The sequence below is a fragment of the Mchenga conophoros genome, linkage group LG17 (genome assembly GCF_057382185.1).
Source record: "Mchenga conophoros isolate Kocher_MC1m ecotype Shallow Benthic linkage group LG17, M_conophoros_male_GT1.1, whole genome shotgun sequence".
Taxonomy (NCBI): Eukaryota; Metazoa; Chordata; class Actinopteri; order Cichliformes; family Cichlidae; genus Mchenga; species Mchenga conophoros.
Genome location: NC_140542.1, coordinates 323,814 through 339,964, shown reverse-complemented (window position 1 = coordinate 339,964; position 16,151 = coordinate 323,814). Strand labels below are relative to the sequence as shown.

The window sequence follows — 16,151 nt, the reverse complement described above, 5'->3', positions numbered from 1 at the left end:
GAAACACACACACAATAAAACAGCAATTTGTTCACTGAGATCACATTTCTGGATTTCTTCTGTTTTTATTCCTTCTGGCAAAAGTATCGATTTAGATTTAGAAATACATTTCCCATAATGCTTTTATGTCATCTGAGTTCTTCCAGTTGATTTCAGAGCTTAGAGTAACTGTGTGTTACTGCTGGGCTTCATATCTGTTCTCTATCAGTGCAGGCTTCATGTTCACTCTGTTTCTTCTAGACTTTAAGGTGCAGGTCGAAGAGGCAGAGGTGCAGATTATCTGATTGGATTATACTCTGGAGACACTTCACCATCTGTATGCTTGTGCTTCACACTTCCAGTGTAAGGACCAAGCCTTCACACAGTTGTTTTCCCGTTTCCCTCGTTTACTTCCTGTCTTATTTTGAAGGGTTTTGGTGTTTGGTGGTGTTTTTATGTCTTCTTCCTGTTCTGGTTTTTGGCTGTGACTGAGTTCACCTCTTCCTTGTTATCCTCCCTGTGCTGTTTGTATTGCAACCACACACAAAAACTACCAGCCTGAGCGTAACTGGAAGCAAACCAGCGCAAACAACATGAAACCAAATCAGAGGACATCATGAATTAATCTGAGCAGTGCAGAAAACCCTTGGTATGATTTTCAGCCTCCTGATTGGCTCATTATGAGCTGCTGGTTCACTGGCATCACTACATTAATATTTGAAAACCTGCAGAAGAAGAAGAGACTGAAACTTTGAAGTCAAAGATCAATATTTAAACCCAAAAAACATAAAATACTTCAGTTAAACCACTGATCCCATCCATGCTCTCATCCAATGGGAATTAAAATAACAGGACTGACGTCCAATGGCATGCCACGCGGTGCACTCTCACCCTGCACAGACTTCTTAACTGAAACTTTTGTTTTAAGTCCATTTACATAACTGTTCCAGCAGTAATCAGAGTACAGCGGGTAGACCATTGGTGTAACCTTTGAGGAGGAGGAGAGTGCTGATCTTCACTCCACTCACTTGCTGAGATTCACACCTCCTCATTTACTCAAGCCGCCGCTCGCTGCGCTGTCTCTTCATCCATGGCAGGTGTTTGGAGGTCAGAGGTGCAGACTCCTCCTCCTGCTGTGGAACGTGTTCTAGATACTAGACTGTATATTTAAGATGGACATGATGTAACCCTTGGGTTTCTGGTGAATCAGCAGCAGCCTGTGTCACCATCCACCTGTCAGTCACAGAGGCCACGCCCATAACAATGCAGGCTGGGAGCCTCTGGTGGAAGTTAGAGGAACTGCAGCTGTTCAGGTTAACATGCTGTGAACTGTGAATGATTATTATTATAATGCTGATTAGATTTACCTGTGTGCTGACACCATTAGTTATCAGGTGATGTGCACACGGTGGTGTTTGTGGGGGTGGAGTCTCTGTGCTCACTCTTGCTGCAGGTGTGATGGAGCGCAGCAGGCAAATATGACTGCGACACATGGCTCAGCTTCACCTGCAGCTGAGTCCAGGATGTTCTGCTGCAGAGTCACACCTTCTTCTGACAGATGCTCTGTGTTATTAGCCAAAGACTGTATGTAAAGGATGGCTGTGGCCACAGCAGCATTACCTGTTAGTTTGTAGCTTTTCTGAGACATTTTGTGCTGGGTTAAGAATGGCGTGCAGCTGCTGGCATCTCAGTAATCTGTTGGTGCTCCAGTGGAAGAGATAAACGATGAAGAGGAGCGCAGTGCGATGGGGATGGGGTGTTGCTGGGAAACCGCTGCGTGCATTGTTTTCTCTGAGTTTATCAGAGGATTATTCTTCATAATCACATGTGGCCAGATGTTTTCCAGAAGTGTTCTTCCTGGGCCGTGACGACGTTTCTCCGCCAGTCTGCATCCTTTGTTGTCTCGTCTCTGTTGGGAAAGTAAAACAGTGGGACTCCCGAGCAGCATGTACACCTCTGAGGAGGAAAGACAAGGAGGAGGAGGGCGTCGTCTCCTGGATTAGAAATCCGGCTGCTTGAATTAGGAGTGTTAAATTTAGCTCCTGCTGCCCCGTCATCCTCCTCTCAGAGGCATTAATTACAGCTGTCCTCTCAGACTAATAATACTCACTAATGCTGCTGCAAGACGAAGAGGAGGCTTCCTGAGGCCCATCATCATCATCATCATTATTGCTTCTTAATGACATCACCTGCTGTTTTTGTAAATAAAGTTTTATTAAATCACAATAAAAAAATGGTTTCATGTGTGGAGGAAGAGTTACAAACACATGCATACACACACACGCACACACACATACTGAGGGCCCTGAAATCAGATCTGTGTGCAGAGGAAATCTCATCATGTTTCCATCTGCAGATATGATTTGTGATGGTCAGAGTTCAGACAGCGGTGTGCTGTCACGGCACACGGCAGCATGGCTCCGCACACTGCTTGTTTTGTTTCATGCCCAGGTAACCAACATTTGAGTTCAGGTGGAACCAAGAAAACCACTTTCTTATGTGTCCTTCACATGGCTTTGATTGTCTGCACGAGGGCTTTTATTCTGGCTCGATACTCTTCCTGCCCTCCTCACCTGCTGGTGGATTGGAGTGTGGTCTGGAGCAGGAATTTCAGGCTCAGAGGAGAGCAGAGACCTCCCTCAGTGCACTTCCTGCTCCACAGGGGGCGTTCTCAAGGGGCAGACTTGCTCACGGGTCGTGTCCAAATTCATACTAATGCTTCCTCAGGAGGATGCAGTCCAGGAATTTGGACACGACCATTGTGTTCGCACTGAGCACCAGAAGAGTGAGATGAGGAAGAGTGCAAACATTCATGACAGTATTATGACTTCTCACTTCATGGTTTTATTTTTTCTAAAAGATTATCCAAACAGCTTGTGATCCTTTTTACTGATTACTTAATTCATTAAGTATTTTGGTTTTTGTTTTTGTTTTGTTGCTTAGGATTCTTTAACCTTTAATCCTACACCAGTCGTGTAGCACAGGGTTTTTATTTAACTTGTTATCATGTATAAACAAAAATAAAACAGGGGCTTTAAATATTCTGTGATATTACAAAATAAGTCCAATGAATGAATATGGCTTTAGCCTGATATTTGCAGATATAAATATGAAATATGGAGTCCAAATTCTCACTATTTGACTTGGCTTTGCTCTTGCGCTGTTTTGCGCATGCCAAATCATCTGTATTTCTTATAAACAGATCGCAAGGTGCAGGCAGCAGCTCGCCCAGTTTCTTTAAACCAATGACTGGAGAAGTTTTCTACAGTTTTACAGAAAACTGTAGAAAACTGTAGATGTTTTCTACAGTCATTGCTTTAAACTGCAACGCTGCCATCTAGCGGTCGGCAGCCTGTATCACACCATAGCGCCGCCAGGGGGCAGCACGCGGAGCTGCTACACAGACCAGAGTAGCGAAGAAGAAATTTAACGCGGGTACTTTGAGTGTTGTGCTAACGGCTACAAACAGTTAGCCCCGGTGTAGCTCGGCTCAGGTTTTTCGGTAAGTTTCTCTCTGATTTTACTCCTTAAACACCGTCGCTGCTTCATGTTACCGACACCTGCTTATTCTCAGGTATTTCTCTTATTTAAAAAAATAACCAAGCTGAGCAGGTAAATGAGCCAAGTGTTCAAGCTTTGACAGCTGCAGTCGCTTAGACGCTCCGCCACATTGCGTTGATAAATCTGACATTTCTGTGTTTCATTCGGATTGATGTAAACATCGATCTCACAGAGGATTAATTAACACGGTTTACTAAACAGTGGAATGTCCCGGTATATTCGGCGTTAGATTAGGAATAAGTTAATTTGTTAAGTTTATCTTTTAATCACAGGTTTAGCTACAGCGATTAAAATAAATCACATTTTTGAACGTACTTTGCTTTAATTTCGTTCTCTCTGATTTCAGTATTTGCCGCTTTAGCTCGTAGCAATTATCACGCTATTTAATATAATTCACAGCAGCGATAACACAGTTTTGTTTGATTTTGAGGACAGGTGAATGCAAAGAGTTCACCATGAAAACTGATAATCGATACTTAAATCGATATGTACAGTCCAGCTGTAGCTGTGCGCTCTGATCAACATTACAGGCTTTTATGAATCTACTATTATATCAAATTTGGACTGAATGAAAGTAATCTTTGCTTGAGTTTTAAATGAGAAAGCGTTCCATCTGCAACTCAGAGCACTGCAGAGAAACGAGCTGCTTAAAGACCGAGTGATGTTTGAGACCCCGCAGGATTCACAGCCTGTTCTGGTTCTACCTGTTTCAGGTGAGATGGAGTCCACAGAGAGCCGATATGCTCACCTGCTCCAGCCGATCCGAGAGCTCACAAAGAACTGGGAGATCGACCTGGCGTCAGAGCTAAACGACTACTTAGATGAGGTAATTTATTTATACCACAGAGGCTCTTACTTTGATAGCTTTCGTCCTCCATACAAACTGACACGAGACAGCAATATCCTTCTGCATCAAACATGTGGTCCGTGCCCCAGAACAGGCTCACCTACAGGGTCAGTCTGGCTCCCTGGGTGTCTTTGTAAAGAGTAAAAGCAGCACGGAGAAGGTGTCAGTTTTAGCAGTAAGCTCTGCAGTACTTCTAATGCAGACAGAAGAAGACAGAGCTGTAATTAGAAGGTAACAACTGCATTTCAGACAAATTGCTCTGGGTCAGTTTATTGTTCAGGTCATTCACAAAGGACTGGTCTGGCAGCTTCAGGTGATCCACAGAGACACAAACGTGAATCCAGGTGGGATTTCAGTCAGTCACAGCCTGATGGAATGAAGCTGAGCTCCGCCCAGTAACATCTGTCTGTGTGTCTGCAGCTGGATGACATGTGTATCACCTTCGATGGTGGGAAAACCAGGCTGAACTTCGCAGAGGCTGCGCTGCTCATCCAGGGCTCCGCCTGCATCTACAGCAAGAAGGTGAGCCACACACAAGTCACATGACCTCGGCCAGTCTGTGATGGAGTCATGTGACGGCATCTGCGTCTGTTTCAGGTGGAGCTGTTGCACAGCCTGGTGTTCCAGACTCTGGAGTACATCAACGACAAGAACAAGAAGTAGGCGTGACTCCGCCCACATGCTGGTTTGATTTCCTGCTGCAGGTTCACACATTATCTTTGTGCTCTCCCGACAGACGCAACAAGCAGGCAACAGAGTCTCAGGAGGGTGATGGCAGAGCAGTGAGCAGTCATGATGCTGACAACTTGGAGGAGGTAAAAAAAATTAAAAAAAAAGACCAGGCAGCTTTTATTAAAGGTGGTTCTTTACCTGAGAGCAAACTTCCAGAGTCACATTTTGTCCCTGATTTGATTTTCAGCTTTCATGATGCTTCATTCATTTAAACACACTGGCGATAAAGTGCTTTGAGAGCTGGATGTTAGACTCAAAAATAAACCACACCAAGGAAAAGAAGTATAAAATGTTTCTGTTCTAAAAATTCAAAAACTGATATCTGACATTTTTATAGACTTCAAAGAAAGTCTATGAAACATGTTTTCAGAGGGGATTTAAAGGAAGCACCTGACTCTATGAGCCTGATGTTATTAGCCAGCTTGCTCCAGAGCCATGGCCTTCTTTAACCCTCAGAGGCTGCAGAGTGAGCCGAGCTGTAGAAATAGTTCGGTCCTGGAGCAGACAAGAAGTCAGGGTCAGCTGGAACTGAAGCATCTGAGGTCACTGAGTGTGAAGCTGTTTGGGTGAAAATGTGGCATCTGTGCTCAAGAATATAAACAGCAAGTTACAGGGGACCTGGAGCCAAGCCTGAGGTACCCTCAGGTAACGTGAGTTAACAGGTCAGAATGAAAACAGGCACAGGGTTAAGGTTTTACTGTTACGCCATTCTCTAACAACACTCACAGGGCATTCTGGGAACGTAGTCACTTCATTCAGTCACTGACCATATCATATTTAAAAAATTAGAACCTTAAATTTAAAACATTCTTTATCGTGATCATTAATTATTTTAATTATTTATTATTAATGATCTAGATTTTTCAGATTCACCTTTTAATCGTAAAAAATAAAATAAATTTTGACCTCAGATTTTCACAGAAATTCTTTTTAAATCTGTATCGTGTCATTTTTGCCTTTTTATTTTACTCCTTTTTTGTAACTCTTTATCCTGTCAAAGTCAGGTGTGCTCGGGTGTAAATGAGTAACATCATTTGTGTCCTTCAGTTTTCTGCGTTGGACCTGGAAGTGTCGGACCGATCTGAGAGGTCTGACTCCAACACGGTGAGTTTGATTCTCTGAGGTCAGTTTACCTGCAGGCTCGTTCTGGCCTCTGACCTCTGCTTGTGACCTCTGACCTATGCAGACTGTGGACGTGCCGCCTCTTCCTCCGGAGTCTTTGATTGCACCTGAAACCCAAGAGAAAAAGAAACTGCCCCTCATCAGGTCAGTGATCTCGCACAGCAACTAAATGAGAGCTAAGCCTCGCTCCCCGATGATGAGGTCTCACCTGGTTCTATGCCTGTGTGTCAGTGTGAAAGGTGAGATCTGTGCAGTCAGAAGGACTTCAGGATCAACCTGTTCGTCCCCAGGTGAGGGGCGACATGATCCTGCTCACATTCAGATCAGTTGCTTCCACGTCCCTGCCTCACAGTGACTTCGCTCAACTAGAGACCCAGCCCCCAGGTACACCTCACCTCACCTGTTCAGTCCTTCATGACACATTTCCTCCCGCTTTTCTCCCCTTTTTTTTCCTTCTTGACTTTCACTACTTTGGTTTCTGATTTTTTTTTTACTTTTGACCTTCATGGCTCAGATGCTGTGGTTCCAGTGGATGTTGAAATGGGCAGAGCTGATGCTGAGGAGGGTGGAGGCGATGCAGCAGACGATTTCCTCCCCTTTAGAGTTTGGACAACATGGAGCAGGAGGAGGAGCATGTGGACAGATTGCAGGTGGAGGAGATTTCACTTGTTAGAATCACAGAACAGTTTCAGCCACCACCTCTTCATCTTCTTCTTCTCCTGTGTAACTTCGGTGTCGTTGGTGTGTTTCAGGCTCCGAGTGATGGTCGAATGATCCGAGAGAGGCAACATATGGAAGCCAACAAACGAGGAGAGAGGAGCCGATTCCTCCTGCTGTACGTTAATCTGCTTTAATCCCCCAGATTGCAGCTCAGTGTTCGCCACAGGAGCGTTTATTTTCCCCTAGTCAAAAATCTCACACACTTAAAGCACAACAGTACTTTTATTTTGAAAAAATAGTTTTCATAAAGCTCCGGTTCCTCATTTGTTTTCTAACTAGATTCATTAAATTTGACTCTTTTTACTAGAGCTTCATTATGAAACATCTTTTTTTTTTTTTTTTTTTTTTTTTCTTCAGGTGAATGTTTGGGCGTTCCATGACCCATACGCCATGCTTGAGGAGGACAAACCACTGAAACCAGGTAACTATGGGGACCGCGTGGCGTGTTTCAGTATTCAGTCTGCAGGTGCTTACAGAGTTTTGTGTCTTCTGCAGGAAGTGCTACAGAGTTCCCGACGGGCTGGACGACTGCGGGAAGAGGAAAAGGAAACGAGCCGCTTTCCTTCGGGACTTCAGGAGCTGGTTCAGAGGAACCTGTAAGAACAAACTGCTTGGAGCACTCATGTTCTTCTGTGGACCCATTATCTGTTAACATGTCACTTCCTTTTTGTGTTGTTTGTTTCAGTTGACCCTCCAGAGCACAAGTTGAAAAATGGACCCACATTTACAGGTAACAATAGCTGAAAACTTTTCTGTGTCCAGAAAAAGACTTTTAATCTGAAGAGTTGAATTTATACTTCTGTTAAATGAAGCTAAGACTTCCTGTTTTTCAGACCTCAACTACATCTACCTGAGCACGATCAAAGACAAACTCAAAATCAGAAGAGGATGAACAGAAGAGCCGTAAGACGCACACACCATCATCCATGCTGACATCACAGTGATGTCAGCAGTGACATCAGCTGCGGTTCAGGTCGTTTTATCAGGGTCAGTGTTATTGTCAGATTATGACTCATTACTATCACATTTGTTATGTCACTCATGGGAGTGATGATGTCTGACGAGGAGCTGAAGAGGACCTTCCTACAGCCAGAGGGGGTGGGGCCTGGTCAACTGGGGAGGAGCCTGTGGAAGAGTTGAGACAGCACCTGCTGGGTAACAGTCTTAGTGCTGGTCTGAGTTCAGGGTCATAAAGCTGTTTGAGTGTGTTTGCGTTAAAGCCTGATATGTCTGTCTGAAGGTGGGGATGATGACGCCTCGGACAACGAGCACGACGCCTTTCCCGATGACGTCCCAGCCGAGTTTCTGGGTGGCCCGGAGCACATTTCACCTGGTAAAATGCTTCAGATTCAGACTGAAACTGATCGATCAGTTCAATCAGTTCAGTATCGATACAGGAACAGTGGAACGTGTGTAATGATCTGATGCTGTTTGTGTCCGCAGAAGCTCACCGAGATGAACTGAGTTACGAGGATCTGGTGAAGCTGCGAGTGGTCAGTGATCAATATTATTATCTTCAGTAATGTTCAGTACATTCTGATCAATCATACTTGGAGCCCTGTAAGGTTTGTTCCTACTGCTAGAAGCTACCCATGATCAGAAAAATCAAACTACTTATAACTCCGTCATGAAGAAGGTGAAGCTTTTATTTTGAATAGTAGGAAGTTGATTAACCCTTTGGTGTGTGGGATTTAGGAGCAGCTAGTTGGTAAACAGTCGTGGTTACACTCAGGAGACAGCACTGTCTCGGAGGGTCAAAGACTGGGAGGAGAAGATCCGCCCTGAGTTGGCACTGCAGGTAAAACCTGCTGAGCCCCATCCAGTAACTTAACCCAACTTCTGACTCAAACCCTTCTGACTCTAAACCCCGCCTCTCCATTTTCCAGGAGAACGCCCAGCATTTGACATCCATGATTACGGAGACCGCATCGTGAGAGCGCTGAGCGGCGTTGGATGCCGCAGAACGTTTGCAGCCATCGTTCATGGTCTAGACAACTTTGAAGCCTCAAAGTACCTGCTGGCCTCCCTGCAGCTGGTAAAACATCTGCACAGACATCAGCGATCAACCAATAACAGCACAGAGATCACACACATCAGACCACACTTACTTTAATGATCTGAGCACACTCAAATCCAAAGGAGGCATTTTGCGCGTTTTGTGACTAGTTTGGCCCAAACAGTGAACGTCACCTGTTCCAGTCAGGGATGTCATCAAATGATGATGAATTCTCTAAAAAGCATAAACGATAAACTGCAGCATTGATACGTTAATCTGGTGTCATAGTTACGGCTCTGCACACACAGTTCGGTACAAGGATGAGCGCAGCGCTGCAGGTGTTTAACATTCTGTTGCTGAATGTTTCCTGATGAGGTCATCCCATCGAACTGAATAAAACAACATGTTTGGTCCAATTAGTGTCAGGAGCTTTTACCATGGACCACACAAAATATCCAGGCTTTATACAGAAGTAGATGATGTCACCATGTCCATCTTTTATATACAGTCTCTGTTTAGACCCACTATAGCATTCGCACTGGGTATCGTCACTGATTTCTATAACTGATTGGATTCAATTTGATTTAGACTCAGAAATATTTTAATTCTGATCTTTTATCAGTATATATACATATTTATGCATATTTATATCTATGCATTAAAAACAAAGCTAAGACTTGTGAGAATTCATCAGAGGTGGTCTCTGAATACACAGAGAGGCAGCTGTGCAGGAAGTGTGGTTTTTATTGTCCTGGGCACAAAAGAGGGAATTCATGACAATGTTTTTCAAACATAGAGCATAGTTTGGATCTTCTTTTGCTGCCGGTTCAATGAATTTTGGTCAGAGTGACGAAACCTGCAGCTTCAGAACTTGTGAGGTATCAGCTTTCAGCAACGACAGCATGTCCGCATGTGCCGTTTACCTGCTCTCATTTGCTTTTTTAACTGTTTGGCAGTGGTTAAATAGTTTGAGCTTTAACCTGAGATTCTGGTGTTTCTGGCAAAATACATTTATATTTAAAAATCGATTCAGGAATTAATGGATTGATACACTATTCAAATTGAAATCGATTTAAATAGGATCATTGATTTTTTTTTTTTTTTAAACCTGCCCCTATCGTGCATAGCTGTGTTCATTCCAGTGAACAGCAAGGTGTGTGTTTAGGGGTTTTACTGTGAAAAAGGTAAGGACAGGAAACTGGATCAGTCTGGTGGTTTTATTTTGAAATCCTCCATGACAGAAGTGGTGCTTTTATTTCTTTAAATCCTCTGAGCTGGTTAAAGACAGACGAGAGTCTGATGAGCTCGCTGATCAATAACAGAACAGCTGTCTGATCACTTTATTGATCAGTGACACCGTCAGAAGGTTGAAAGTCTGTTCTGATGAGGTCTTCACTTCCTGTTGATGGATGGCTGCAGCTGATTGGTTGCTGATCATGACTCTCTACTTCCTGCAGGCAAACGACTACACGGTGGAGATCGACAGTTGTGCCGGTTTGGAGGGAAGTTTGGACACAATGGCTCTGACTCTACTGAGCACGCACAGAGCGACGGACAGATTTGCCACGCTGAAGGCCTGAATGCAGCACAAGCCGCTCTGACATCATCATGTAACGTTTAATCGATGATCAATGTTATTGAATTTTTGTAATAAAATGTTTGTCACTGTCTGCACTCTCTGTGTCTGTGGGGAAAATCTGATGGTAACAAGAAGCCAAAAAACAAAAACGCACGACCTTCTGACGAGAACCTGTCTGTCACTCACGCTTCATTAAAGTCCGCCATAATATAACTTGTTTCCACAGCAACATTACAGCTGATCAGTTTCCATGTGACCAGCATGATCTGCCCTATCGCTGACCTCTTCACAGGAATCAGCGAGGTCCTCACACCCTGAGGCCAATCTGACCTTTAACTATGAAAACTGACACTTTCTCAGAGAGCATGTCCCACTGCCATTTATGTGACAGACTGGAGGAAATGCCCAGCATGCACTTCTTCCAGCTGTTAACACACTTCATCCACACTGAGCAAGAGAGAAGTAAACTTAACCTGATAAACATCTCAGCTCCACATGGAAGCAGTCAGACTGCTTCACTTGTCTGAGGAACAGGAAGTCTGTCTAGGTGTCAACAGAGGAACACCTTAAACAGGAAATCTGTGTGTGTTCCTCTCCTGACACCAGGCCCCACACACACACACACTGAAACCATCAGGCTGAGACAGGAAGTGAGGGAGCATGCTCTCTGGATTTTACATTGTTATTATCGACAAACTTTCACTTCAAACACGTTTACAGTTCTGTGTTACCATGGAGAAGTGTCCCGTTTTAGGACAAGAAGCAGTTTATCCCCCAGCTGTGAGTGGGGTTGTTATGAAAACAGTCTGTAATTGGTTGCTATATAGCCAGCGCTCACAGCGTGGCATAGTTTCTGATGTGTTTGCGGACACTGTCGGCGATCTGCTCATCACTCTTCATCCTGTTGTAGTAGTCGAGAAAGAGGCCGTCAGGGCTGACAAGGTAGATGAGGATAGTGTGGTCCACAATGTAGTCGCCATCCTCGTCTTTGGGCCCGGCGCTGGCGTACACTCTGTAGTCCCGCCCTGCGTGCTTCACCTCCTCGACCGTCCCCGTCAGCCCAATCAGCCGGGGATGGAAGTCTTTAACGTACCGGGCAAGCGCCGCCTCATCGTCCCGCTCTGGGTCTACAGTGATAAAAAGGGGCTGCACCGGCGGCAGCGAGGCGTCGCGGTCCAGAGTCATCACGACAGTGCTTAGCTTTTCCAGCTCTTCGGGGCAGATGTCAGGGCAGTGCGTGAAGCCAAAGTACAGCAGCACCCAGTTGCCCAGGAAGTCCTTCTTCGTCCGGCGGCACCCCGTGTGGTCCATGAGGCTGAAAGTGCCCTGCCCCAGCGCCACCTGCCGCAGCTGCTCCACTCGCTGCTGCTGCAGCTTCTGCTGTTTCTCTGAGTGCACAAACCACCACACACCCAGCAACCCGCCGCCGAACAACAGCGTAACCAGCAGCCGAGTCCGCAGCTTCATTTTAGCCACTACTGACGGCGACGAGTCCCGATCACCAGAGAGGAAGCGAGCCTGAGGAAGCCTGTCCTGCGGTGCTAGCCGCCACCTCAAACTCAGCACCGCCGAAGACACAAATGTCCTCCGGAGTGCCGCTCCTCCTCGCAGGTCACCCATGATGCACCGCAGCCCCAACATCTCCACCACCTGCTATAAGACAGGAAGACCAGATTATTTTATTATATTATTTATTCTGATCATTAATCTGTCAAATTATTGATTATAAAACATGTTTCACTTGTGTCTATTAAACTTTAGATCCGCTTATTTCATTTGAAGTCTGACTTCAGAAACACACTGAAACGCTGAGCTCAAAACATTATTTTAGTTTTAAAAATTTACCAAAATAAAATCCATTATCATCACGTGTTATTATTAGTTTCTGACATTCATAAAATAAATAAATAAATAAATAATTAGTTTAAATGTAAAATCTTGGCCCCTTTGGTCTTCCATACACTCATTACCCTTTTAATCGTCTTTGGGGATTTTTCCTGTTTTAGTGAAGTTAAACCCACGTGACACTGCCTTACCTAGACCCCAGACCTTCAGTAACTCTCAGGTGAGTTTACGTCCTCACCTGTTACTGACCGCGTCACGACGCTGTTACGTCACAGGACAAATGACGATAAACACATACAAACACCAGCCGAAGAGACCCCCCCCCCCCCCCCCACACACACACACACACACACACACACACACACACACACACACACAGCTGATGTCAGGACAGTGCTACAGGGTTTCCTGGTGACTGAAGGTTAAGGAGCACGCGGTTAGCCAAAAGCTAACTGAGTGTCGGCTCGGGATAATGCTAATGCACGAGCTGCTTTAGCCTCGTGAATTCAGCGAGTTCCGGTAAAAACGAGGTGCGGACTCACCTGTTTACCTTTTAGACCCCACACTAATGTGACCGGCTCCTGCCACACGTCCACCGAACACTCCTCCGGCTTCTGCTTCCTCTTCTATGGTGGTTTACCGCAAACATCGAGATGCAGTGCCGCCACCTGCTGGAGTGACGAAGCAGGACTCCTAAATCTACAACTGCACTTGTCTCCACCTTTAATCTTACAGAGAATGTGATGATTTCATGGATATTTAAAGTAAATACTGAGACAAATTTAGTAATCATGTTTTTACAGTCCTGTGGTCTCAGCCTTAGATACTTATCAAATCAAAGCCCATGTAGAAACAAACAAACAAATGAACAAAAATATGTTCTACTTCATTTCTGTCAAGCAAAGCTGTATGAAACGTTTCCAGCTGTTAGTATCATGGTTGCTAGGCAACCTGGGCAGCGCGACCGAGGCTAGACCGTCCCATTTCAGATGCCTCGCACTTCCGGCCTTAGCGGTCTTTGAGTGCGCGGCCCTTGTGGACCGTTAACGACGCGTACTTTAAGGCTGCAGACCCTGAATTGGGATACAGCCCTGGTGACACGTAATCTCCACAACAGCCTCTCTTCATTCATCATGTTTGTGTAAAATGTCTTTCATGTCATTATCAGCTGTAAGACTGGCTTCTTCCTCTGAATGGCGCCGTCCGACAACTGCAGATGCGCTCCACTTTAATCAAACAAACATCTGCACGTTCATGTTATCAGGAAATCATACAAAATCACAACTAACATAATTTATTACAGCTCCTGCAGTCAGAGCAGCTTTCGGGTAACCTGAGCTCAGAGTTCAGAACTTCACCTGAACGATGAGAACGGGGGAAAAAAATCAAGAATTGAAACTAATCAGGTAAAAATACTCATGTTTCCGTGATTTCACCTCTAAATTAAATCAGAACGAGCGCTCAGAGGGGATTCTGACTGATCATTCAGGTTTTAACTCGTTTTTTAGGATTTAATCTAAGAAGCTGAAAATCATGGTTCACGTGCGTCCTCTAACCGTCCGTCTCGCGCAGCTCAGCTTCTTCTCTGCTGCGTCGCTCCATGTTTCTTTAATGAGCTCTAAGGGCAGCACAAACCGGCTGAAGCACCACTGAAGAAGGAACCAGGTCACATCGCAGCGCAAACACACAGCATGCACAGTGCACAGCTGATTTTCCTCTTATCATTCTTCTTCTTATTATTATTATTATTATTATTATTATTCTTATGTAACACACCCAAAGAAAGATTCTAGGTCTGACCAACCGTCTCAGTCGTGGGCAAAAAAAATGACAGTCAATAAAATTCTAAAAGATAATTTATTGACAAAAAAATATCAAGAGATAAAAGATAAAACAGTCCAGTGTCCCATTTATGAATCGTATAAAAACACATAGCCCCAAGGCCAGAGCCAGCTATGCCACATGGCCAGTTGCACTCCGCGTGTTGCCTTTAACAGGGTTAGAAGTTGTCCTTGGAGACCCCTGCAAGCATATAGCCAGTGGTCACTCCAGCCTCTGCAACTCTGCTGCCTTTAGGTTGTGGCATATAATAGGCCCTGGCCTGCACAGAGAGACAAAATGACACATTCAGTATAAAATTCATAGCGCAAAACCCATCCATCCCAAACATATCTGATTTCTTTTCATCACATTACATACCTGCACAGAGAGACAAAATGACACAGCAGTGTTTGTAGTGTGGGCTATAAGTAGACCAGTGTATCAGTGCAATCAAGTACACCTTCCTCTAATTAGTCCAACCCCATTCCAGCCATTGGCTCACCAAAAATGTGACACACACACACAAAACCACTCCCAACCCAGTGCAACTTCACATAATAATATGGAGCTGAATTAACACAGGCACATTAGTCTACCATGTTACAATTATTATTATTATTATTATTATTATTATTATTATTATTATTATTATTATTATTATTATTATTTCCAGGTGCTGCAGTGGTTAGCACCGTTTCCTCACAGGACAAAGCCTCCAGTTTGGGGCGTCCTGATTGGCCGGTTCTTTCTGTGCCTGCCTGTGTTTCCTTCCTTTGTCCAATGACGTGAGTTTCAGGTCACCTGTGATTCTGACAGTGACGTGAGGGCTGAAAGCCAGTTTAAAGAGTCCAGCTGAGTGATTTAGAGCCTTTACATAACCCTGCAGTGCTGAGCACACACAGCATCTCTCACTGTGTTCACGTCCTGTTTGCACGTCCACACTAACACAGCGCGTCTACAAACATCTTTGAGCTTCAGACAGAAGTAGAGACTCAGACAGCAGAGACGGTTTAATCTTTTACTCCCCTCCAAGTTTCAGAGTCTTCAGAGCCATCGTTTAAATGTAGAGTTTCAGATCTACAGTCACAAACTTTCACGCAGTTTCTAATAATAATGTGCTCAGTTTGAGCCAAAACATCAGGATGCAGATGCCGTTTTTCTACTCTGGGATATCTGTGATGTCACACAGGGGGGGTGTCTTCGTCAGACCCATTAGCTTGTCTCTACTCCGCTCTCGAGGTTCTAACTCCTCATCAGGACTTATTTATTTTAAGATTATTTATTTATTTTACAGTTTGTTTTCTCAACCTTCACAGCTGCGAGAGGAAGCCAGGCAAAGGGCAGCCAATCAGAGGAAAGCTGCTTTCATGCAGTGGTTCTCCTGAAGGTGGTCCTGCAGTGGTCACACCCTACACCTTTTACCCTTCATCACCATAACAGAGTTTTTAAAAAAAAATACTAATTTGTTTATTTCTATTTATTTCACTTAGTTTGACTCCTCCCACCACCTGCAGAGGCCACCAGGGGGCTCAAGAACTGCTGGTTTTAAGGCAGAGGTCCCAAACACACTATTATTATTATTATTGTTATCATCAAGAGTTGCTGTTGTGTCGTTATGAAGTGAAAGCTCATCTGTGCGGTATCCCGTTTGCTGAATGTGGGTTCAGCGAGGCTGTCAGTCACAGAGCTGCTCTCAGAGGTTCTGGGAAAACTCTGAAACTGGGAATGAGCGGACTGGAAACCTCTTCACTGTAGATGTCAGTGATTCTGGTCTCTGTCTCTGTGGGGATTTTGAACCTTCAGGTGGAGTTTTAGTTTTAACCCTGCAGCTTCCTGGATCTTTGGGAGGTCGGTGCTCAGCTTTCATTTCCCTCCTCTCTCATCTTTGTGGCCTTTAATGTTATCCAGCCTGGATTTGTGTTGCCTAGCAACAGAAGTGAGCGAGTTTG

The 16,151-nt window shown here is 44.6% G+C and overlaps 1 protein-coding gene and 1 pseudogene across 3 annotated transcripts; one reads left to right on the top strand and one right to left on the bottom strand.

Annotated features, from left to right (window-relative positions):
- The first annotated feature begins 3,371 nt into the window (after positions 1–3,371).
- Positions 3,372–10,635, top strand: LOC146554780 (condensin-2 complex subunit H2-like; annotated as a pseudogene).
- A 59-nt stretch (positions 10,636–10,694) lies between these two features.
- Positions 10,695–13,057, bottom strand: LOC146554779 (cytochrome c oxidase assembly factor SCO2-like). 3 transcript variants are annotated; one of them, XM_085252377.1, is made up of 2 exons: positions 12,924–13,057; positions 10,695–12,189 (listed from the first exon to the last, which is right to left on the bottom strand). In XM_085252377.1, exon 2 carries the CDS (start codon positions 12,175–12,177, stop codon positions 11,371–11,373), a length of 807 nt encoding a protein of 268 aa, XP_085108503.1. In that variant the 5' UTR covers positions 12,178–12,189; positions 12,924–13,057; the 3' UTR covers positions 10,695–11,370. The 3 variants fall into 3 exon arrangements, with proteins under 3 accessions (XP_085108503.1, XP_085108505.1, XP_085108504.1); XM_085252379.1 differs by having other exon boundaries at positions 10,695–12,186; positions 12,924–12,997; XM_085252378.1 differs by having other exon boundaries at positions 12,932–12,996.
- Between the last annotated feature and the right edge of the window lie 3,094 nt (positions 13,058–16,151).

What these genes read in the sequence shown, in the direction of transcription:
- LOC146554779 (XM_085252377.1), bottom strand. Translation starts at nt 12,177, where the DNA reads ATGTTGGGGCTGCGGTGCATCATGGGTGACCTGCGAGGAGGAGCGGCA.